The following is a 24570-nucleotide window of genomic DNA, read 5'->3' as shown; positions in this document are numbered from 1 at the left end:
ATCGGCGTCATCCCCGAAGTTTTGACTAGGCACTTTCCATCAAGGCATGCGTAGCTGTCATCCCACCTATTCTTATCCACTTAGAAAGAATCTCCGAGAGGCGTGTGAATGTTCACAATTCTTAAGTCTGACATCACCTCGAGGCTGAGCGTTGAACATTCGGAACGACACGGATGCTTCCAATCGCGGTCGCGATCATGTCCGACATTTGGACTAGGTGGTTTTGTCACAGGGTTATCAACAGCTAAGGAAGCTGAGGTGAACGCATGCAACTCAAAAGGAGAAACCGTCTCACTTTGATGTCCATTGGAGGAATCAGCTCGTTGCGGGACTGGTTTCCTGGCTATCGGTTGCATGAAATATCATGTGGGGCCACTCTTTGGCGTCAACGGTCGGTGGTGATTGTACTGTGCGGTTTCGTAGATGATGATCCCTTCTGATGAAGAGATGGGAAAGCACTTTGAAAACTCTCAGTAGCTTGATTTCAAGAATCAATGTCTCGACATCAAGAATCAGATCGTGAAATTCAAGGCAAGAGAGGCAAGACACTCGCAAGCTACTTGCAAAAGGCACGAAAGACCAAGACTCAGCCAGGCAAAGTGATGTCACAGAAACGCCCTGTCATAAAACCAACTCGTGAAGATTGAAGCTTGAAGACCTGCGGCCAGCCTGCAGGAATAGCGTAAAGTCGCGGATGGCTGTACATGACGTTAGAATACCTTGAAAATAGAGTTGGAAAGCAAATTTATCTGCGATTAGCGTCCATCTAAATGATCGTTGACAACGGTGATAAGGAGAGCGACGAACGGGGCTCCGTAGGAAGAGAACCGATAACCCGCAGCTCTAACTCCTCCTGAGGTCCCGTGGCACATGAAAGGCTCAGCAGCCGAACACATCCAAACTCAAGATCCTACAGGGGGTGGGTGTAAGTCAAAGCTTCGACGGGGGGAGATGACTGACCAACATGCCGATGATACTGACAGCGTTCGCGAGCATGTGATGCAATGAAGGTAACGGAGGGATATCGGAACTCAGAAGCCTAAATATTGGCAAAAGAAGAAAGAGCTGACATCTAACGGTCCCGTATCCGCCTGAGAGAGGGAGGGAAGGAGGGAACAACTATGAGAAGATTAGCACCGAGGACGCTGGCAGGAAGACCTTTCCTTCGTTGGTGGCTTGATATTTGAGTAGCTGGTGAACAGCAACGCCATGGAGTAGCCAATGTCGGCACTGAGATGAAAGGATCATCCTTTGGCGTCAAGTCGAAGCTTGAACGAACATCTTAAGTGAAGCAAACAAGAGTAGAAAGCAAACAAAAGTAGATTTCGCAGGTTTTTTTCTAGTTCCAAGAAATCTATCTATCAACCTCTCTGAAAGAAACGCGTGGTCAGCTCAAACTCCATAGATAGGGAAGGCTGAACGTACCCAAACACCAGATCCTACAAGGAAAGGAACGTTCTTTAGTCAAACCACTTTCGGAAAAACATGGGAGAGATGACTGACCATAGTACCAATGATAGCAACGGCGTCCGCGAGCATGTGCTAGAAAGAAGGAAGGAAGAATTCATTAACCAAGGGGCAGAGATAGTTGGAAGAACAAATGGCTGACGTCTGTGATTACGTCAGCATGTAGTTGAAGAGGGGACAAGGGGTAACACATACGTCTCATCATGAAATCTGAACCAGCAAGATGAGCGAACCCAGGGGCGCGTATACTACACCTGTATGGGCGGTTGGAGCCGTCGCTGGATTGGGTTAACACGTCAAGTCATAGAAGAAACGGATAAAGGGAGAGGGTCACTCACGAAACGAGGTAGACGCCCATCTCTCCCTTGGGAGCCTCGATAGCGCTGTAAGTCTCGCCTGGGGGGACAGAGTACCCTTCACTGAAGATCTAGAACCGATATAGATTATCAAAGGTTTCGTATGGGACAAAGACGAGAACTTTACTTTGAAATGGTGGATGAGTGACTCCATGCTTTCTTTCATCATAGCACGGGGTGGAGGCACAAGCTTGTGGTCGTCGACCTTCACAGCACCAGGGGTAATCTTGTTGAGCGCCTGGCTAATAATCCGCAAGCTCTCTCGCATCTCCTGGACACGGCACAAGTAGCGGTCATAGCAGTCACCGTTCTTGCCTACAGGAATGTCGAACTCAACCTATCGAATCTCCTTTAGCCTCCTCTCATGCGATGAGAGCAAAGAAACAGGCCACACACCTCATCGTACTTATCATATGGGGCCACCTTCCTCAAATCCCACGCAATCCCACTGCCACGCAGCATAACCCCACTGAAACTATAATCCAAAGCCTGCTTGGCAGTGACAGGTCCAATCCCAATCGTCCGCTCTTTCCAAATACGGTTACCCGTAACGACCTCCTCAATCTCGTCAACCCTACTGCTGAATTGGGTTCCCCATTTGAAGATGTCGTCAAGGAGTCCGTGGGGGAGGTCGAAGGCTACACCTCCCGGACGGACGTAGGCGGCGTGCAAACGCGCGCCGGAAACGCGTTCGTAGAACTCCATGAGCTTTTCGCGCTCTTCGAAGCCCCAGAGGAAGGGGGTGAGACCACCGACGTCCATGACGTGTGTGAGGATGGCCATGAGATCTTTTAGGTGGGGTAAGGTTGGTTTGAGGTGAGGCAAGGGTAGGTGATGGCTTACGGTTAAGAATACGCGTTATTTCGCCGAAGAGAACTCGGATCCATTGAGCACGGGCGGGCACCTCGATGTTCAGAAGCTTTTCTACCGCTAGAGAGTAGCAGAGCTCGTTCGTCACTGTTGTGGGTACAGGTAAGTTGGTGAAAGAAGAGAAGAGGTGATAGCATACTCATTGAAACGTAGTCAAGACGGTCAAAGTAGGGTAGGGCTTGGATGTACGTCTTGTATTCAATTAGTTTCTCCGTGCCACGATGAAGCAGACCGATGTGCTGAAAATGAAGTAAGCCTAGGGATGCCGAGGTAGAGAAGTTGTACGTACTGGGTCCGCGCGCAGAATCTCTTCTCCATTGAGTTCCAAAATCATACGCAGCACACCGTGAGCAGCTGGATGCTGAGGACTATCCGCGGCGTTCAGTCCTCAACCTCCTTTTCGCAAGATGGTTTGCTTACCCGAAGTTAACTGTAGCAAACCTCAGTAACGTCTTGAGCAATAAACCCAATACTTACCTGTGAAATGCCTCATTTTCGCATCCTCTTTACTTCCTGGCGTTGGCAAGATCTCCGAAGCGTCCAAATGCTGCAAATCCTCCACGGTATGATAGTCGAAAGCAGTTTTTGCCCCCTCCTCAAGAGACGGTTCAGCAGCCCGCCGAGCAACGGGGGTTGCACATATATTCCTGCGCAAAAGCCTCGACGCGGGTGTTGTCCTCGTCGTTGTTCGGGCCAACGAGCGCAATAGCACGGAAGACATTGGTCGCTGTTCAAGGCAACGTCAACGATGTCGATTCCTCGTCGGAGTTGGGCGGGAAGGTGTGACAGAGCGTGACAACAACTTGTGTCCCTGCCTAAACGTGTCGACATCCAGTGGCAATTCAAAATAATGTTGTCAAGAACATGCTTTAAGGCAAACCTCGTCATTCTAGGTCTGATTACCATCGCCATAGCCGACGCCGACAAACCGTGCACAATTCATGATGACGGGAAATTCTATGACTTGAATACTTTAAAGGCGAGGTACGCAGGCGCAGTCATGTCTCGTAGTTTTCGTATTCATCGAGGTTCTGTCTAGCAAAGATTATGAGGTCAAGTGGCCGGGGGGAAGAACATTTGCGATAAATGTCTGCCAGGCTGTAAAGACAGAAACATTTGGTTTGAAGGATGAGATAGCTCAAGCGGACGTCGCTGCTTTCATACGGAGAGGCCATGGCGACTTTGCTCTCGGGTCAGTCACAGTCTTTTATTGACATTGAACACAGAAACTAATGTATGCTGTCAATCCCACAGAAAGGTTAACACCACACTCAGTGTATTCGACTCCAAACCCCGCATCACTATCTCAGAAGGCTCGCATTGCACAACGAAAGACGAAAAACCTACGGACGTTCGGGCCTCAGCAGTCATTGACTTCATATGCGACTTGTCCGTCTTTGGTTCAGGGGAACCCCTCCTCGTAGCGCAGCTGCCTCCTGGTAATGATGACATCGGTTGCGGGTACATGATTGAATGGAGAACCCATGTAAGCCGACTCGACTTTCTCAATCCTGTTAAAGCTAACAAGCTCTCCTCACAGTTAGCTTGCCCAACCAGCGAAAGCAGTGGGTTCTGGGGTTTCATCGCAATCACAGCAGTCATGTTTGTATATCTACCTCATATCAATACCAAGTGACTTACAACAGGCACAGTTTCCTCGTCCTCCTTATGACGTATACCGTCCTGGGCACCCTTTACAATCGCTACGTCCTCCAGCTCCGCGGCTTCGATCAAATACCACAATTTTCTGTGGAGAGCATGAAGTACCACGGGAGCGAAGCATGGATCTGGATCAGCGACATCATCGCTGATCTAGACATCGGTGGTGGAGGACACAATCGTCCTGGCCCCAACTCTGCTTCTTCATCATCGGGGCTCCCATTCTCGGCAAACAGCGTTATAACGCCAAACCCCGTTAGCCATCACGCACAAGCACAAGTGACAAACATCGACCCAGAGGATGTTATTGGACCTGCTCCCATAGGACGTGGGCTGGGAGGTGCAGCAGGCGCAGGTGGTTTCATCCGACCTCAATTGCAGACGCGCGGCAGCAGCTTCTCACGAAAACCAGAAACCAACCCTGTATCACACCAAACACAGGTGAACGCCGCTATTGCAGCCCAGTCACTGTCGTATACAGCATCCAAGTCGCCTCCACCTAAATCACCTCCACCTCCAAGACAACAACAACCTCTCCCATCATCTGCATCATCGTCCTCAACGACACCGAGAGCTGCTGTGAGGCCAGGGCCGACGACGGGGGAGGAGCGTCAGTTCATGCTTGGGGATGACCAAGAGGGCGACGAGGCTGATGTTGGGCAGGAAATGGACTTTGTCAAGCCTGTACCGTCGGAAGATGACACTGCCGCCGGCAGCCCCAGTGCTTCGAACTCGAGCATGGCGGTGCTGCGTGGCAGAGATCTGGGAGGCGGTGAAATGACAAGGCTGTAGTAAAAAGGGTTGTTCGCTGGGTGTTATGGGGTAATTATACCACATGGGTTTCTTCTCGAGTAGTGTACATATCTTTGGACGTTATCAGCGTTAACCCGCTTTGTATTTTCTAAATTACATGCTTCACTTTCGGCCTGGTACAATTATGTTCACGTGCGATTGGGGGTTCGAGCTAAAAATAACCTCTGTTTTCGAACAACTATGCACCTTCAAAGCTTCACCGTTGATGCCGAGTTGGCAAACCCCGCGCCTCTGAACACAAGAAAGAAATGACCGAAAAAACGCGGGGTCGATTTTACCATTGCAAGCCCTTGACAGCACAGCTTCAGGCCCAAGTAAGTACAATCTGGAATGACCTGAGCTTTCAATGTCATGTTGACAGCGGAACTCTCCGATTTCTCCCTTGCGCCCAAGCCATGTTCGAACCAGTAACAACTGACAGGTGGGTCGCTCCATATTTATTCAGCCTTTCAGGTCGTTCACACTTGGTTCAGTCTTCAAATCCACCACAACTCGGACATCAGGACTCGGAAGTTGAAAGGTACCTAGCCTAACCTAAGCAATCTACATAGACCAGGTCTATGTAGGTTGTACAGTCGAAACCCTCGTAACCCATACCCTTCCGTGGACAGTCCAGCCTATGGGTTTTCAGAGGTTATGGGTTGGAGGGGGTGGGAAAAAAATAAGCGCTCAAAAAATCATGGAAATCTCGAGAAAATCTAATTTTCTTTGTTTGCTGGACTGGAAGTAAAACAATCAGCACCATTGGGGCAAGTCATCATTGATGTATTTCTATTCAACAGTGTTGACTTCGTGATCGAGTGAAGCTTGATCTGGGGAGGAGGGGCATTGCAAGTTGATTTCAGAGAATTTGGTGATCAGCAGGTCAATAAATTTGGTGTTGTGGTGGATTTTATTAATGTAGATAAAAATTTTATTGAGTGTCATGAAAAAACAGTGAAAAATGCGGGGTTCTATGACCATTTTTGGTAGGTATGACCCTAACTTAGGGTCCAAAAACCTATGGGTTTTGCCCACGAAGGGCTATGGGTTATGGATTATCACGGACTTATGGGTTATGGTATGCAAATCCCCGCCCACCAACTTGGTGGATCCAAAATGGCATGGGATTTCAGGGGTTATGGGTTATCTGATGCATGGGTTACGAGGGTTTCGACTGTAATAGGTACCCTCGGGCTCGGGCAACGCTCGGGAGTTCCTGATGGACGGAGACTTGCGACTCGCTGAAAACGCTCCATTGACTTCAATTTCACCACTTTTCACTGGCTGGAGTTTGGCGTGGCTCTTTTTCGCCTTTTCTGGCACAATGCGAAGTCTGGGCTCGGGAACTCCCCCTTCGACTTCGCTCGATTCCGTGCCGTTGTGATGCCCAGTCCGTTACAACCGTCATCTCGTCTCCCGTGTCCTGTGCTAACGTATTTTGGAGTCCGAGCAAAGCGCAGTAGCTTGACTTGGGCCTTGAACCTCCTCAAGGCTCCTACCATCCAAAGGATAAAACCTTTAGCCCACTGGGCGTACCTCCGGGAGGCTCCGTCGCTTGACATCCCGCCCCTTTCTGCCCTTTCAAAGATGGAAAAAAGTTGCGTAGAGCATGGCGCACATTGACAGCTCTGGTTCATCGCAGTTGATCGAGGGAGTGGCAGCGGAGATGGCCGTTACAAGTTGAAATTCAGGTGCCTACCGGTCTCCACACTGCCACCCACTGACACATCTGAGTCTTTTCTGATCTTAGCGTTCTGTAGACGCTCGACTTGATCATTACGGCTACATTATCGACTATTATCAACTTCCGGAGTTCGGACTTGTTTTTTTGTTTTTTCACGTTCAAGGTGAGCTGGGCGGATTCCGAAGTCGATTGATTCATCAAATACTAGGCTGCTTAGGTTCTGAAACCCATAGCAATTTATGGGAAAATTTTACAGGAGCGGCCGCTCCAGGCGCTTATTTTTTTTGTGTTATGTAGACATGTGATTCTGGGAACAAGAGGTCAGTGACTATCATAATTTTTTTCCGTTCTAAAAAACCGAGTTACATCACTTAGCTATAGAAAGGCGACGTGATTTTAGACTTCCTTGCATGAACATGCCACTAAGAATCAGGCGAAATATCTTTTTTATATTTTGAACAGGTAATCATCGGTTGAAGTCTGTTGTTGTGCTAATAAATTCATTTTCAACCTACAGCGGAGACCAACCACTGGGTCTGAACTTTTGAGTGCGTAAGCAAATAATAACGAGGGTTTTTGAACTGGGAATGCTTTACTAAAGCTGCGATAAGCAGCGCAACTAGGAGGATCAAAGAGTTGTACTCGAGAAGCCGACTTTGCTCCTACGACCGTTCAATAAATTTTAGCTGGACGCAATAACTTGGACGAAGTTCAGCGTAAACCGGGAGTTCAGTTCTCAATTTGACTTGTGCCTCGTTCCATGGGCAGGGTACCGTTCCTACAATCACAACTCAAACTCAGAATCTTATATCCGCGGTCCGATTCAAGTCATCACCATGACCGCGAATATTGCATCCCAAATGAACCCTGTTCGGATCCTAAGGTCGAGGTTCTCACTGCCCTTTCAATTCGTTGAGATAAATAATTTGCACGTCGTCAACTTCGGAACTTTGATTCAAACCGGGGCCGCTCTGCCAGCGGTTGTACATGTCACCCTACTCTCATCAATGACATCTTCACCAACTTCATCAGGACTGCAAGGCACCTTCTCATTTTGCAAATTTCCCCCATACGGTTCTCTTCGCTGTGGAGACGGCGAGTTCGTGAATCATGTTCCTGTTTCGAACACGTTGTATAACCTGAACTCCACAGACTCACCCTGATAGTTCGGAACGGCGACAACTTTCCATGGTCCGGTCCCTTTGGTGTCTTCTTCTATGACGCCATGAATATTATTGACCGAGTTGTGCTGCCTGTTGGCACAAAATCACTTCTTCGGGCCGATTTCCGATTGCGACGATGGCTTACACCTCCGTATTGCCTCTGTAACGCGACTGACTAGGATACTCCCACCTTCATTTCGCCCTCGGAAACCCTTCGCGACGTCAAAGTTAGACGCCGTCTATTTTGGTGGTTCAGTAGTAGCGCCCTAGTAGCTCCGTGGGCGTCAAGAAATATTTATCTTGGAATAGCTGCGGCATCCATCGCCAGCAACCCTTGATGACTTACCTGATGCTCCGATAATGTGAAGCTTGTAGGCTATGTGGTAACTGGAGATGACGCTTTTTGTGCGGTCCGGGTCCCGAACATTTCCAGGAAGCTCACAAAGTTAAGATGGACCAGGGAAGCACGCATACCTGTAGCTGGCGCTTCACGGCGCGGTATTTCAAATCAGCGAACCGGAAAACCGAAACAGACAATAGGAAAGAAAAACGGGGATATGTGGTAAAATCCTGATATCTCCACATGAAGGATCAGAGTCGGGTGGTCAGGTGGGCTCAGTGGGAGGCTTCACTGGGTGGGTTCAGTGGGCTGCTGAGCTGCCACTTGTTTCGTGTTTCGAATTTGGCCTTCAACTTCACGGCAAACTGAGCCGGTGATTTTATTTGGTGCCTCAGCCTGCCTTAACGCCATGATTCCACGCGAGCGGATCTGGTTACTTGAAATCGTCAATGGACCTTGGTCCTTGAGCTTGATCCCGCCAAGCTCAAGTTTCAACCTACTCACAATTCTAGACCAGTCGATGCGCTTACAAAATATAAGGGCTTGCTCCTTCTCACCCCTGCGTGTTGGCGGTAATTTATCATGAAGTGGATTGAAGACAGGAATGCTTAAGGTGCCCGACGTGTCGATGCCAACAACTTCCTCCCATCTTGAAGTCAAATGATGTAACCTAGAACACTCCATAGACTCAATAAAAAAGATCTCGTAATGCAAGTCGACTTCGGATTTGATATTACATATAGTCGAGCCAGAGTTTTAAATATCCAGAGCGGACATACTTTCGGTGGAACCTAATTTTTCTGCAATGCTCGGGTTCTTGAAAGAGGATTATTAGTGCAGCGGAGAGGACTAAAAAACCACTCTTGTAAATCCTTTTGGTCAAGTTCCTTGGGGATAGAATTATGTAAATGCTGCAGCAGTTGAAGGGGACATCTCCTCATGTACCAAGCCTTGCTATTTAAGTACCGATATGCTAGCAATATATGAGATTTGTAGATATCATTTTCAAGGGAAAATTACTTGCTTATACTAGATCTGGACGCCATTCTTCAACTTGAAGAAGTGCGTCAATATGGAATTTTAGCTTCAAGTTCTTGAGAACGTTTGAGAACTTGATGGGCACATTTGTGACTTAGATATTTCATTCATTAGAGATGGGAAGGGAACTTAGCGCAGGGGGTTAGTTCAAAAATATTGAGGGGGGGGGATCGTGGAAGAATTTTGTGACACATGTGGAATGTGTGTTTTCATAAAAAGGTCGCGCTATGACTTAAATAAAATCACTGTGCGTACGAGAGAATAAAAATTGATTGGACGGAGGTACTTAGCAGAGAACAGCGTGATCTATGGAGTGCAAGAAAATAAAGGAAAAGGGAGTACACAAACCTAGTCGAGGAGGCGGATGCCGGGGAAGACCTCCTTGATGCGCTTCTCGAGCTCACAGTATACAGTAGCAAAGGAAACGTCGGTGGAGTCGGCGACGCCGCTGCGGCCGCCGCCAGCAGTGAGCAAGCCAACAACACGGCCACTCCGCTCAACGATGACAGAACCTGAGTCACCGTCACCAGAATAGCCGGCACTGCGCAAAGGATCACCGTCATAAGGAACAATGGTGAGGTCGCGGGATGTGAACTGAATATCGGTATCCTTGCAGTAGTAGCGCACAAGGGACTTCAAGCCGCTCACATAACCAACGGTGGTGCCTGTAGACCTCCCATTCTTGATGACCGCCATCGCAGGTTCGCCCATCTCGTTGAGCTGCTTGGGGTAGCGAATCTCATCCATGGGAACGACGCCGCTGATGTGGAGGAGGCCCCACTCTGGGTATTCGTAGCCCTCTTGGTCGTTGGGGTTGGGAAACATCAGGTCCAGGAAGGTTTGCTCTTCGAGTTTGTTCTGTGCGCATACCAACATACATGATGTTACCCAGGAAATTAGCACTGAATGCGTCCTTCCTCATTGCAATGAGAGCCCAATCCAAAGTGCATGCATTTTGGATGAAGTTCTGATGGGGTCAGCGAACACCACCCGTCCAATGCTGCGATTACTGGGGATGGACATAGTCAGCGTGACCCAGCTGTAGAGCTTGTAGAGTTGCCTGATGGTCAGCTTGCAAATTGACTCTTGCCTCTGGGCAGTTCTCATAGCAGTGCGGATTCTCCCGTCAGCATCAGCCTCGCCGTTATCTAGACGAGTTTGGAGCGAAGGGACCCTCATCGATCCTGTTGGAATTCTATTCTTGAGGCTTCTGACCTTGTGTTGAATGTCCGTGATTGCACGGGCGTAGGCGTCATCCCCAAGCACAATTATTTCCTCCCAGCACCTTTTGGCTGCCTTCAATGACATGCCCTTGTTATCAGGAAACATTGTGGGGGGACGCGCAACGTGGGCAGCGGTTAAAACCAAGAGTTCAGTGCCATCACCGCGCGTAAGGAACAGGCCAAGCGTGCCCTCACATTTGGGATGCTTGAGGGGGGCCACGGGGATGCAGAGGGTGGATGTGAATGGGTGATGAAATTTTGTGAGACTGCCGTCAAACACGGGGTCGAGAGCTGGGAGATTGACGCCGGAGAGGAAGGTCTCAAATTCCCAGATAGCGACGTCGACGTTGTCGAAGCCAGCCTCGACGAGGATGAGTTCGACGGACTCTGCAACAGCCTTTGCATCCTTGAACGCCACCTTTTTGGGCTCGACACCGATCGCCACCACAAGAGGGCAAAGGGGCTCTCCCTCTCCTACTGTGGCGAATGTCAGTGGCATGACGGCGGTAAATGGCAGCTTATCATCTTTAAGGCGTGTCTCTATACGTGTGAGGATGTCGTCCCAGACAGGCGTGATTGGGTGAGCGTTGACGGGGCGCAACTCGTGCGGCACGGGGCGGCCATAGGGTATTTCGCCCTTAGGCCAGGCTGGACCAGTTTTGAAGATGAAGCCTCGGCCGCTGCGCAAACCATAGGTGTCGGAATATGCATTGGGGTAGTTATCGGTGAGGCGGGCTCGGTCATCTTTGTCAAAGCCGGAGGTGGTGAGCGAGGCAAAGGTGTCCGTTTCAAGGGAGTCCGTTGGGAAGATGGGTGAATTATATAGCTCCTCGCTATAAACATCAAAAACGGGGTCGCAAACTTCAAGAAAGGATTGGGAGACGTCATCGATAATCAAGGGAGGGTCTAAGAGGGGAAAGTCAGTGACGACGACAGATATACCTGGGGGCTCACTTGTAGATTCCATGGTTGATGGATAGGCGTTGGAATGTTCGAAAAACCAGTATGCTTCAGAAAGTTTCACGACACGAGAGGCGCAACACCTAAAAAAGGGAATTTTTGTTCTGTTTGGTTCCCATCCAAAAACGGTGTTGGGCACATCGTCAACGTTCGACACCGACATCGCGGATTCCCCCTCGTCTTGCCAACTTTGTTGTGCAGGCTTGACTACGGTAATCATTGGGCGCAGGCACACTTCGGTTGGAGTCAGTCTCCTGTGTTGATGGACGAGCGCCTCGATGTGGAACTGGGTGGCGGGCGCGGTGTGAAGAAGAACTGGCCTTGGCCCCAGTGTCGGAAATGTGTTCGTGAACCCTCGCCTTGTTGCAAATAGAGCTGCTCTAGGGATAGGCAGGGTTAAAGGTAAGTCAGTATGTTCGCCGCTGGATGTCTTGATGGGACGACCAAGATGTTAGTCCGACATGCAAGAATAATGATTAGGATCTATGATAGATATAATTTTGTACAGGTTGCAAAGAGCTAACCTCCAAGTTAGCACCGTCGGCCCTTCGTCAATGACAGCAAACATACCGTTCATCCAATGATATCATAATCGTTACTCCTCGATCCCGGGTCCTTTGCCTTCTGCTCCTTTATCCGCTGATACATAACAAACTTTCCATCATCGTCCTCTCCAACCGCCTCCTCCACCAAATCCGCCAAATCAATAATAGCCCCATCCAAAGTCCGAATCACATCAACCGCAGTATCCCAAGCCTCCGCACCCTTGCTCTTCACTAAAATCTCATGCACCTTCTCCGACACCTCCCTCAGCACTGTATGCGCCTTGACAGCAGGCTCCCCTTGAGACCGAACGAGACGCGTCACATCCTGGAAAAAGTTGTCAATCACGTCTGGGGGAACGTCCGTGAATGAAGAGCAGAGTTCTCGGAAGTATGACAAGGCAGCGGACGGCTCTAGAAGATCTACAGCGCCAAAATCGCCGTCGGCTCGTTGGATGTGGATGAGGCACGTTAAGAGGTAGTTCGTTTGGTCGTACTCGTGGATCAAGTCCAGCATGGCGTACATCAACGTGAGCGTTGAAAAGGCTGCGGCACCTAAATTCACGAGTTACCCCCAAATTTGAAACTTCTAAGTAACCGCCGAGTAGCAATGCGATGCACGTACCGATGACCAGACCTTTTACTTTAGACCTCGGAGTTCCATCCTTCCTGAAGAAAAATTTTGAAGCTAAACCGGCTGGCCTGGCGCTGAAGGACGCGTTGTGTATTATCCGTCGCCTTGGGGCTTGGAAATTGCGGCTAAGAGAGCTTGTTGGCCTTGTGGCGGCCCTCCACGCAAGCATTGAACAGCGGAGTGAACGAAAGGAGTATTGTTTACTATTGTTGCAAGTTTGTCTTCATATGACAAAGTAAACAACCACTTCATCGACAAACGCCACCTTCACTTGGGGCGCTTCAACCAAGCTTCAACTCAACTTCAACTTGGACTCTGGAGAATAAATGTCAGACTCCAGCAGACTTTTAGTGCGATGTCATGGAAGTGGTTCCGCTTCAAACCTGCTAAAAATTGAAGTCCGATCTCACAATTCAAATTCTAGTAGGCATCCTGAACCAATCCTGTCGGAGATTTAATTCTCTCGTCACAACCAGCTGACAAGCCTGACATTGGGACGGCATTGAATCGGCGTTCTAAACAGTGCTAACTGTTGAAAGTTGCCTATTTTTCTATTTTTTAGCCCAAAATTGGCTACAATCATGCAACAATCATGTCACAAGCTCTGTTGCAACCAGTTGTCACCCTGGATGGGACCAAAATTGTGACTAAAAACTCTTTGGTTGTTTCTGTTTATAACGGCCATTTTGATAGGAACATCCACAACAAGTTAGAACCAGTTGTGATGCCTAATTAGAAAACTCCGACAAATCCTGAACAACAACTTTTTTTTGTTTTGGTTGGGAAGTAAAGCTGCGAACAGCGAAAAAGATGATCTGAAGTGGGGCGTCACAGGCCAAAAATTTCGACCAAAAAACTGCAACATTTAAGGAGAAAAACAGGTTGAAACTGGCCAGAAATTATTGAAAGTTGTCACCTGTGCTGGGCTTCGGCTGGAAGCTACTCAGAAAGGGCAAAGATTCTATCAGAAAGGGATTTCCCTGTTGTTTCCCTGCATTGAGAAAGCCTAGTGTGATGGAATTTCTTAGTCCTGTGATAGATGTCACATCAAAAGTGACTAAGTGCCCAATTTGGGTCAATGTTTGGCAATTTGTTCCAGAAGAACCACTTGATAAATTGTTTCGAAATTTGATGGGCAGATTGTTCTCCATGAAAGGAAGCGATTCCACTATTTTTCATATTTTTCTTGGCACTTTTTGGTGTCTGGCCAAAATTTTAGGGTCTATTTCTGTATATGGCCATTTTCTCCAAAACAGCTTGTGAGACTTGGCTGAAATTTGGCCAGAAGCTTCCCTCAACGTATCTGCACGTTTTCTGGGCACTTTGGTAGCCATTAATACATTTCCATTTTTATTAGTGGGCTTTGCTTGTCCACGACTGTAATTGTGACAAAGACCCTGCAGTGCCCTGGACTGAACTGTCCTGTGGGAGCTTTGAATTGTCTTTTTTGCCTTGAGAAGGTCCCCACTGGGTGGTCAATTTTAGCGTAGAAATGCGTGAGTTGCCAGCGAAAACCATACAGAAACATTGGTGAACCTGAAAAAAGACGATCCAGTCCCATCCAAGAGACAGTTCAGACCTGTCCCTGCTTTTTTGATATGTAGCCAATCTTCCAGAATTAAAGGCTAAACGATTACAGGTATGTAGCAGCACATGTTACTTATCACTACTGTGGTTTTATTTGTCCATACTCTTCTGAAAAGTATTTGAAATTTACAGTAATATATAAACATGTCAATGAGGAACGTTGAACTTGGAATGACACATCCGTGTTGGACAGACGCAACGATGCAACTGACATGTTTGGATGGTGGCAGTTATCAACACACCTAAACAAAGCCACAGCATCAATGTGAACCATCAATGTTTCAATGTCAACACATCAATGCCGACCTGCTTGTTTCTCCAGCAGTTGAGAAACTACACGGCTTGTCAGGCACCTTGGTTTTGCCAGGCCTCTGCAAGGGTGTAGCTCTCAACTGCCTATGCCTACCTTCTCCAGCTGTCTGCTCCCTCCCACCCTCAATACCAAATGGCTGACAGGCTGCCTTTTGTTCCCAATGTGTCGCCTCCGTTTCGAAGAGGTGTGTATGATACTTTTGCATTTGATTTTGTGCCTCACTAATGTTGTTGCAGCCCCATTTTCCTTGGTCGTTCTGCATCCCCTCCACCCGCCTCTTGCCCTTCACTGGCATGCAAATACTTGAAGCCTCGGGAATACACATGACTAACTGAGGGCAAGAATGCCCCAACAACCCACTTATCAACGAAATGAGATACCTCCATCCTGCCGTCCCACGACTTTCACGTGGCGATACTCAGAACAACTCCCACAACCAATTTATCGACTGCACAACATCCCGAGTTTTTATGATATGCCAGACCCAACCATCCACTTATCACATGCATGACAGCATCCTCTCGCTGTCCTGGTGTTCTTCCCACTTTCGCTGACTACAACAACTCCTGGGCGCCAGCTTGCATCTCCACAAATTTTCATTCGACCACTGGCAAATCACAATGCAGATTTACTTACATTGGTGCGGCCTTGGAGTCTACCTGTTGGGTTCTTGTCTACCAAGTGGCGCAGGTCGGAAGGCACCACAAGTGTGCAGGAATTGCGTATCTGCAATGTATGCAAGCTCATTTCCTCTAGATGTTAGTTGCTGATGCCTTGGCGTAGTACATGCCAAGAAGGCTGAGGCTCAGGCTTTCAGTGCCTCATCCCCTGGCCATCTATACACCCCACACAATGGTGCTGCCATTTCCCTGCCATTGCTCACTTACCCCTTGAGTGCTGGTGAGCTGTCCTCCGATTGCATGGCCTCTGGCAGACATAGCCATGGGAGCGGATCACATTCACCCCCCTCCACCATTCCCTATCCCGTGATCGTTCCCAGGTCGCATCACTTCAACCCAATTGTCGCACCCACGACTCAGGCCAGCATTAGGGCACACTGGTGGAGATCAAGCAGGAGCAACGACGACAGTGATGAAGAGGACAACAACTTCCAGCCAGCCAACCTCTCTGCCGATTTGTAAGTTCAAATTTCCTTTGATACCACTTTATCTTACCCTTCATCTTCATAGGTGCCATGAGACCATTCGTAAGCAGTGCATTGGAACAAAGGGGAAGAGATGAGCTCAGGGACAGCTATGTGCACCACAAGGATACCCCTCCTGTGTCCAACCAGAAATCCAGCAAGGTATCTTTGCTTGACCAAGGTTCATTTATCTTTTTTCTCCTTCACCTTCACTTGCTGACAGTCCTACAGCACCTGGACACATTAGGTATCTTGAGACCACCAAAGAGCAGTTGGAACTCTGCCTCCAAGGATGCCCACCTTTTCAACTGTGCACAGTGCAAGTGACATAACTTTTTACGCCTTCATACATTCATATTGTCTAATGCTTTTCCTGCACTAGATGCCCATCAGAACACACTGGAGAATTTTTGAGTGTACCTACATATTAGTAGTTTGCCAGTTGTAATGACTACTTGTAGTTCTCCATATTCCACCACCTACATATGTAGCTTTTCATGTTGCGTGACTCACACACATCAACGTGATGGGGATAAACACTACGTAGCGCCTATCAATGATGGGCCTACTTGAACCCAGCACATCCTTGTCGTTTGTTGAGGATTAGAACCCTACGCTATGTACGCTCTTTATCTCTATTTACCAACTCCTTCGTTTACTTCCGTACTTACAATTTTCTCGCTACTTCCATACCTCACACCTCAGTCGTTTACCACTACGTGTAACCGTCTGAGGTGTGTATTCTTTTACTTATATATCTTCCGATACTTTACTTACTATCTCTACCTTAGCTACCACTAACGGTCTTATCCTAACAGGTAGAGATTGACAATACAGTCGTTTACCACTACGTGTAACCGTCTGAGCTACCACTAACGGTCTTATCCTAACAGGTTATGGGCCCCGCACGCTCCTAAATTATCAGAAGATTATCGGTTACACACATATCCCCTCGACTCAATAAAAAAGGCTTATTACCATGTCTGGAAGTCACAATATTTCGATTCCTTTCTCCTTGCCCGAGGATCAGCGCTGCCGTGGATATGAAAACTTCGCGAGCTGGAAAACACTTATGATCGCTCATGGGAAACCCCGAGGATACCTAAAATACTGGGAGAACAAAATCGTCGTCCCCCAGGAGATACTGGACGCAGAAAATACGTCTACTGATCCAAAGACATCACCCTCCGGCTCTACAACCGATAAACCACCAGGTCCTACTCCAGCCCACTCCATAACTCCATCAGAACTCGAATACGAACTCTGCGAGAGTGCCTCGATGTCGTCGATCTTGATCAATCTGGTAGATATTGCTGGATCCGGCGTTGACTCAAACGGGAAGTTGCATGAGGCCTGGACCCTACTAGCCAAGCAGTATGGTGGCGCAAGCGATAGGGCTAGGAATATGCAGGAGAGAGCGTTAGCAAACTGCAAGTTTGAAGAGGGAATGAAAGTTGCAGGAGAGAACGGACATATCGAGAAAATGCGCGCACTACGCAAGGCCGCTAATGACGCCAGTGCTGAAATCACCAACATACGCTTCATCACGAAACTCCTCGACTCCTTCCCCAAGTCTTGGGACCCTATCATATCGAATCTTTACGATAAAGAGGATTTGAGTGAAGTCATCATGAAACTCACCTCACACGGGGAACGTCTCGCCAATCGCGCATCCGAAACCACCAAAACAACTAACAACACGTTCGATTCCGTCAAAGCCCTGGAAGCAACTGTTCATGCACTCCAGGCTGAGGTGAAAACCCTCCGAACGAGGCCCGGAGGATCATCGAACCCAAATAAGTCTCACCTCGTATGCACCAACCCTTCATGTGGAAAGACTGGACACTTGATCCCCGACTGTTTCCAAATGGGAGGCGGGAAGCAAGGACAATACCCCCCATGGTGGAAAGGGAAGCGAACCATTTCTCCTATCGCAAACTTAGCATCCTCGTCCTCGACAATTGATGGTACAATTAATACTGGTGGACACTTCGCCTTATCGGCTACGTTCAATGACGATGTCGCTAAACTCCTGGAGGAAAATGAATCAGTCCTTCAGAAGGTCGCCTTAGCCGCTAGCCAAGTCTTACCTTCCATTTCCTCATGTTCATTTGCGGATTCAGGGTATACTACACACTTCTTCAAAAGTCGAGACGTATTCTCAATGTATAAACCTTTGGAGAGGATGGCCGGACAGTCCTCTAAGGAAGGCGCGAGTTTCTCGATACTGGGGGGAGGCGACATTGAGATCAAGGTGGTGTTCAATAATGTGGAACATACCTTAACCTTTCGCGATGCTCTTCATGCACCTGACATCACCGCCAATCTCTTGTCAATTAGCAAAATGGACATTGCTGGGTGGCATGCTGTGTTCGGAGACCAGAGAGTTCGTTTCTACAAAGGGAAATCAGAGATCTTTGATGGAATCCTGAAGAATGGACTGTACCTTGTCAATGGATCCTTCTCACTGGCTATACCGACTGCCCTCACAGCCCAATCCCTTCGGAGTCCTACTGACCTCGCTACCTGGCATCGCCGATTCGCTCATTTCGGAGTCACTCGTGTGAAACAAGCATTAAAGCTTGTTGACGGCCTCGAAGTTACTTCTGAGGACGCTATTGGACAATGTGAAGACTGTATCTTGGGGAATCAGAAACGTCGACCATATGACGACGATGTCCAAATCAAAAATAGGATCTTAAGACTCACCAACATCGACATCTGGGGGCCATCTCGTGTCAAATCTCATGGTGGATCGTTATACGGAATGAAATTCCATGATAGTGGATCCGCTCACCGTAAAACATTCTTCCTCGCCAACCGCCAAGACGAGACAACCTTAACTGCCTTGAAAACCTATCGAAGCGAAAGTGAAAAGGTCACTGAAAAGCTAATGGTTTTCATCAGAGTCGATAACGCACCGGAATTCAAAGGCAAGCTATGGGCCGAATACTTTCGTGAGACTGGACTCATCATGCTACCAACCCCCCCCTATTCCTCCTCCTCGAATGGTACTGCGGAACGCTCTATTGGAGTGACGACTGGCGCCGTACGAATCATGCTCTTGGACGCTGGATTGTCGGCAAAATGGTGGGCCGAGGCATGGGCATTCGCGGATTATGTGGAGAATAGGTTGCCGTCCAGTCGACACCCAGGTGTGATCCCTGAAGAGGGATGGACAGGAAAGAGACAAGATGTGGGACACATAAGGGTCTGGGGTTGTATCGCATATGTGCACATCCCCTTTGAGAAGGGCGGAAGCAAATTAGCCGCACGGGGGCAAAAGGGCAGATTGATCGGAATTGAGGGCTGAGGCGTTTACAGGATCTTGATCCCGGAGACCGGCCAAATCATCCGTTCCCGAAACGTCAAATTTGAGGAAGGTCTTGGACACCGTACCCTCACGACTGAGCGGGAGTACTTCCACCAGGACAACGGCGATACTGACTACGACTTCCTTGTAGAACCCATAGTCACTGAAAAACCTATCACAGTCCCCGCTGTTCCTGGCAACCCAATCATTCCGGATACTCTCAACCATCCTCAAACACGTCCCAGAATTGTCTATCCCCCTGCATCACGTCAATCAGCAAGAATTGCTGCGAAAAATAACCCTCCACCAGCTGAAACTGACGATGACGCTTCAATTCCAATTTTGGAAGATCCTGATGAAGATGACGACTCCACACACACCGCGCTAAATGCCGAATTCCCCCCGGAACCACAAAATCGATTCGTCCCGGTGACATTTGACGACGCGTTCAATTTGTCCCGACGTCATCTATGGTTCCCAGCCATGGAGAGAGAAATTGCTCAATGGGATGAGCGTGGCGTCGTAACGGCAGTTCCTCATCCCCCTGGTGTAAAAACCATCAAAGGAAAGTGGGTCTATGACTTGAAGGTCGATGGCCTAGGGAGCCTCATTAGACGTCGTGCCCGTGGGGTAGTAAAAGGTTTTTCTCAGAGGCTTGGGGAGAATTACTATGAGTCCTTTGCCGCAGTGGCCAGGTACGAATCAGTCCGAATGTTGTTTGCGCTCATTGCGAGTTTGAAGCTCCATTTTTGGCTTATCGACTTCGTTGGGGCGTACCTTAACTCCAAACCCCAGGGAACCAATTACCTCGAAATTCCCCAGGGCTTCGAAAATCATTACAAAATCCCCAATATCGACACTGTTCTTATCATGAACTTTACTATATACGGCACCATGGACGGCGCCAACAACTGGTTTCGTCTACTCAACAAAACATTCACCGAACTCGGTCACCGCCAGTCTCGAGCAGACCCTTGCATACGCATTCAACATACTACTGAAGGGTATACCATCTCGTCGACTTACACCGATGACGTATCTGCAGGATCTTCTTCAGTTGACGCAATGGATCGAGCAAAATGAGAACTCGCGGCAAAATTCGAAATCACCGATTTAGGCACTCCTAACAAAGTACTTGGCATGTCGATCGTAAACCATGCCTCTGGCGACATATCTATCCATCAAAAACCGCTTATCACGAAGGCTTTAGTTACATTCGGAATGGAGAACGCTAATCCAAAGTATACCCCTCTCCCTCCGGGCGTTACCCTCGTCGAATCTCAGCCTATGCCCATCCCTCCTCACGACTCCGAATTCATGCGCGATAAGGATTATAGAAGCGCATTAGGGATGCTAAACCACGTTGCGAATGGTACACAGCCCGACATCGCATTCTCTGTCATGGTACTGATGCGCTACGCATCTGATCCTCGCCCTATGCATTGGAAGCTTGTTCAACACCTCCTCGCTTACCTGAAAACAACCAGCAACCTCGTTATCACATACCGAAAGGACGGGGTTATCAAACCCTTCGGCTATTCCGACTCTTCCTATGCGGATGAATCCGACAGCCGAAAATCATCTGCTGGGTTCGTTTTTATATCCTCTGGAGGCCCAGTTAGCTGGAAAGCAAAAACTCAAAGGTGTGTCAGCACCTCGACTGGAGAAGCTGAATATGTGGGCATTTTCGAGGCTGGGAAACAAGCAAAATGGATAAGTGCTTGGTTCTTCGAAGTTGACCAATTCTTCGATCTCCCCATCACCGTCTACTGCGATAACGACGCCGCCGTCGCTCTCACCAAAAACTTTGGAGGTCATACCAAAATAAAGCACGTCGATGTCAAGACCCACTGGATCCGTGAGGCCGTCAACCTTGAAGACATCATCGTTGTCCCGATTGATACAACTCAAAACGTCGCTGATATCTTTACAAAATCACTTTCTCGACCAACGCTGGAATACCTCATCAAACTTATGGGAATGGAATACATCGATATTTAGGAGCTACGGTTTCAGGGGGAGTGTTGAGGATTAGAACCCTACGCTACGTACGCTCTTTATCTCTATTTACCAACTCCTTCATTTACTTCCGTACTTACAATTTTCTCGCTACTTCCGTACCTCGCACCTCAGTCGTTTACCACTACGTGTAACCGTCTGAGGTGTGTATTCTTTTACTTATATATCTTCCGATACTTTACTTACTATCTCTACCTTAGCTACCACTAACGGTCTTATCCTAACAGGTAGAGATTGACAATACAGTCGTTTACCACTACGTGTAACCGTCTGAGCTACCACTAACGGTCTTATCCTAACATCGTTGCTTCATGCTGCACATCCCCCTTATTTGGTGGACAGTGTATCCCCCCACAATATACGTCACAGTATTGTGGGGGGCTATCAGCTGCAGCCAGCTGACAATCACCAAACCTTTTGCAATGCACTTTGATTGTGTCCTTCTAGACAGATTCCTGCCTATCGGGTAAGCCACTGGTACAATATCAGCAAACCCAGTGCGCCAAACCCTCCAACAACCAAACACAAATTATCTCTTTACCCCCTCACTCGCTCTTGCCGGCTCGGCTCCTCCTTCTGATGCCCCCTCAACGTCCTCTCCTTCTGCCAACCACGCTCCCCAATGCCATGTACCTCTTTCTTGTGGCAATACTCCAAACACTCCAACAACGCCACTGAGCAGTGTTATTTCCAGTATCCCCACTTATTTGCCCCTTTCGCAGACTCTGCTTTTGAGGATGGCGCTGCATGGTAGACCAGTGTCTCACTGTGTTTTTCTTCTGAACTACCCTCTCCCTCAATATTTGAGCCATTGAAAGTTATGGGCATTTCTCATCTTTGGGAGGTGTGTCATGTGTAAAAATGGGGAATGTTGGCTGACCTGATCCTAGATTGTGCAGCCAGCTCATCAAGTACGATCCCTCTCGCAGCTGACCCTAAGTGAGGGATTCAAGAAGAATGGGAATGGTCATCGTACTATCATGCTTGGGGTTGATGCAAGGTCTGTCTGCTGCCCACTCTGCATGGCCCTGCTATAAAACTGATGTGGCTTGGTAGCATCTGGTTACACCAAACTCAAGCTGTCTTCCACCATCCTCGCCATTCCCAAACAGGCAAAAACCCAGAGCTCTGGACTCTTTTCCACAAGCTCAATCGCTTCCTCAATCAATCCGTCAGCGTTGTCTTTGTTTTCGATGGTAGTGAATGGCCTTCAATGAAGCACAGAAAGCATGTTAGACCGAGAGAACATTGGCTTGCAAAGTGGTTCAGAGAATTTGCCAAAGCGTTTGGATTCAGCACTCATATTGTAAGTAAATAGTGCCTTCTCTGTCCTCAGAAGACTAACCATGGGCAAATAGGCTCCCGGCAAAGCCAAGGCAGAGCTGGCCTTGCTCAACAAGTTGGGCATCATCGACATTGTCGTCACTGATGATAGTGATGCCTTGATTTTTGGCGCTACTTGTGTGATGCGCAAGTGAGTTCTAATCCTCTGCCTATCCGATTGCTCGCTCATGGTCCCATTTTAGTTGGAACATCAAGAAAAATAAGGATGATGTGAAGCTTTACACATCAGAAGGCATTCAAACCATAGCCAGTGTTCGTTTAACACAGGGTGGGATGCTCTTAATTGCTATCCTTTGTGGAGGGGATTATGATAAGGTTGGTTTTATTTTGAGATACCCTATTCTAGCAACCACATTGAATATGCCATTTACAGATTGGGCTAGCAGGCTGCGGCAAAGCTGTAGCACATGGCCTTGCACGAACTACCCTGGGTGACTAGCTTCTGGGGGCCACCAAGGATTCTTCTGAGGAAGATTTGGCAACTTTTTTAGTCCCATGGCGCCAACAACTTCGGGATGAGTTGTCTTCGAATGTGCAAGGCTTTTTAAAGTGCCAGTGCCCCACTCTCGCCAATGTGGTTCACTCTGACTTTCCACAGCCATCTGTCATTCTCAAGTACACCCAGCCCATCACATCATGGGCCGGTGGTCGGCCACTCCCTCTGTTCTCAGCATGGGTCCACCGTGAGCCTGACCTTGCCGAAATGGCATCACTTGCGGAGCGCTCATTCTCTTGGTCTCCTGATGAGATCATGGAGAAATTTCAGACACACATGTGGCTGGGCCTTTGCCTTTGTCGCCTTCTAAAAGTTTGTGTCTCTCTTTTTGTTTCTCCACTGCTTTTACTCAGAATTTCTCTGCCTGCAGGTAAAGAGTCCCCTCCTTGAACTTGTTGATCATGTGGTTCATGGAGTGGTTGTGGATGACCTCCCATGCCTTTCCTCTTTCCTCCGCATCAACTGCGCCAGCCAAGGCACTCTTGCATTGCCAGTTCCTTTCTTTGATATCAAGTTTTTAGAGCAAGGTCTTGTTAACGAAGCTAGGTCGAAACTTCTGAACCATGCTGATATAAGGGCCAAAAAGATGATGGTGTGAATTCCTGCTGCCATCATCAAGCTTGTGCTCCCTTCTCTCTGCCAGGAAAAGCTATCATCCACTGAACATAATAAGTCAAACAATGTATGTTTTCTCTCTATAACAATCTCTTCTTTTGTATTGAACCTCAACTCCAGATCCCGAAGTACGTAGAGCCAGAGCCTCTTCTTAAAGTTGAAGAGGAGGATTTTGCAGGGGGATTCAGCTCTCCCCAGCCTCAGCCAGTTATCCTTGATTATCTCGACCTCACAGTGGATGATGATGCACCATCTGGTGTTCCTAATTGTCGCCACCTCTTCGATGGTGAAGTCATTGATCTTACTTTAGATTAATTGATACAGATCTTTCTTTCCCGTTTCTGCCTGTACAACCGCCATCTATGTAACTCATCGTATGCATTAGTCCCTTTGTGTACTCTATTTAAAATTGTTTGTGGGCCTCCATCTCAAATCCCTCCTATTCCATCACAGATATATATACACAGGCAAGTCTGTCTAACCCATTTCTCTATCATGTCTTTTAAGATCACACTCCCTGCATTTGCTGGGGTGCAGCGCTTTGTCGCCCCTCCAGAGTCTGACAGCGTCGAGGAGCAGGAAGCTCAGGATGATCTGGAGGGAGAGAAAGACTTAATCTTTCCAACCACACATCTAGACATGCCAGGCGAAGACAAAAATCTCAGTTCATCAAGCAAACCAAGTCCATCATTTGCAAAGCTACAGGAGATGGTTTTACAAGCCTCAAAGGGGGTTACAGAGGGCACTGACAATTAGTGTTTAAAGGTCCAGTCCATGGGACCGAAAAAAACCGGTGGACCGAACTGAACCAGACCATGGTCCGGTCTTTTTTTCGGTTGCAGTTGCCCAAATTTGGGGTTGGTCCGGTTGCTGGTTGCCTCATTTCAAAAATCTGTTAAAACCGTTCAAAGACCGGTTTAAATCGGTTGCAACCGGTTAAACGGTCACGTGCGTTACATAGCCTTGTAACCACGTTTTTTTACCTTTAATTGGGTTTTTGGTTCATCA

The 24570-nt window shown here is 48.2% G+C and overlaps 6 protein-coding genes across 6 annotated transcripts; 4 read left to right on the top strand and 2 right to left on the bottom strand.

The window, feature by feature from the left end:
• Positions 1 to 1303: 1303 nt before the first annotated feature.
• LACBIDRAFT_186248 (uncharacterized protein) lies at positions 1304 to 3461 on the bottom strand. The gene is made up of 11 exons (XM_001888118.1): positions 3171 to 3461; positions 3114 to 3123; positions 2983 to 3061; positions 2833 to 2932; positions 2667 to 2780; positions 2220 to 2611; positions 1951 to 2160; positions 1806 to 1894; positions 1663 to 1745; positions 1503 to 1544; positions 1304 to 1371 (listed from the first exon to the last, which is right to left on the bottom strand). Exons 1-11 carry the CDS (start codon positions 3412 to 3414, stop codon positions 1355 to 1357), a joined length of 1380 nt encoding a protein of 459 aa, XP_001888153.1. The 5' UTR covers positions 3415 to 3461; the 3' UTR covers positions 1304 to 1354.
• Positions 3462 to 3543: 82 nt separating this feature from the next.
• On the top strand, positions 3544 to 5144 carry LACBIDRAFT_312416 (uncharacterized protein; the record flags this gene model as incomplete). The annotated part of the gene is made up of 5 exons (XM_001888176.1): positions 3544 to 3677; positions 3733 to 3885; positions 3948 to 4179; positions 4234 to 4295; positions 4346 to 5144. 5 exons carry the CDS (start codon positions 3544 to 3546, stop codon positions 5142 to 5144), a joined length of 1380 nt encoding a protein of 459 aa, XP_001888211.1.
• A 269-nt stretch (positions 5145 to 5413) lies between these two features.
• LACBIDRAFT_333497 (uncharacterized protein) lies at positions 5414 to 7297 on the top strand (the record flags this gene model as incomplete). Its single annotated transcript, XM_001888175.1, has 8 exons — positions 5414 to 5479; positions 5619 to 5685; positions 5732 to 5815; positions 6070 to 6133; positions 6155 to 6323; positions 6908 to 6994; positions 7129 to 7151; positions 7294 to 7297. The coding sequence occupies 8 exons, from the start codon at positions 5414 to 5416 to the stop codon at positions 7295 to 7297; spliced, it is 564 nt and encodes a 187-aa protein (XP_001888210.1).
• Positions 7298 to 9720: 2423 nt separating this feature from the next.
• Positions 9721 to 12614, bottom strand: LACBIDRAFT_333496 (uncharacterized protein; the record flags this gene model as incomplete). The annotated part of the gene is made up of 5 exons (XM_001888117.1): positions 9721 to 10230; positions 10363 to 11501; positions 11550 to 11638; positions 11717 to 11930; positions 12155 to 12614. The coding sequence occupies 5 exons, from the start codon at positions 12612 to 12614 to the stop codon at positions 9721 to 9723; spliced, it is 2412 nt and encodes an 803-aa protein (XP_001888152.1).
• Positions 12615 to 15138: 2524 nt separating this feature from the next.
• On the top strand, positions 15139 to 16223 carry LACBIDRAFT_312412 (uncharacterized protein; the record flags this gene model as incomplete). Its single annotated transcript, XM_001888174.1, has 5 exons — positions 15139 to 15364; positions 15415 to 15769; positions 15832 to 15956; positions 16007 to 16098; positions 16158 to 16223. The coding sequence occupies 5 exons, from the start codon at positions 15139 to 15141 to the stop codon at positions 16221 to 16223; spliced, it is 864 nt and encodes a 287-aa protein (XP_001888209.1).
• A 5704-nt stretch (positions 16224 to 21927) lies between these two features.
• Positions 21928 to 23877, top strand: LACBIDRAFT_333494 (uncharacterized protein; the record flags this gene model as incomplete). Its single annotated transcript, XM_001888173.1, has 8 exons — positions 21928 to 21951; positions 21998 to 22107; positions 22164 to 22413; positions 22466 to 22581; positions 22634 to 22766; positions 22891 to 23259; positions 23318 to 23539; positions 23683 to 23877. The coding sequence occupies 8 exons, from the start codon at positions 21928 to 21930 to the stop codon at positions 23875 to 23877; spliced, it is 1419 nt and encodes a 472-aa protein (XP_001888208.1).
• Between the last annotated feature and the right edge of the window lie 693 nt (positions 23878 to 24570).

Source organism: Laccaria bicolor, genomic scaffold (genome assembly GCF_000143565.1).
Source record: "Laccaria bicolor S238N-H82 LACBIscaffold_52 genomic scaffold, whole genome shotgun sequence".
Lineage (NCBI taxonomy): Eukaryota > Fungi > Basidiomycota > Agaricomycetes > Agaricales > Hydnangiaceae > Laccaria > Laccaria bicolor.
The sequence above is the reverse complement of the archived record's forward strand: the minus strand, read 5'-3'. Positions and strand labels throughout refer to the sequence as shown.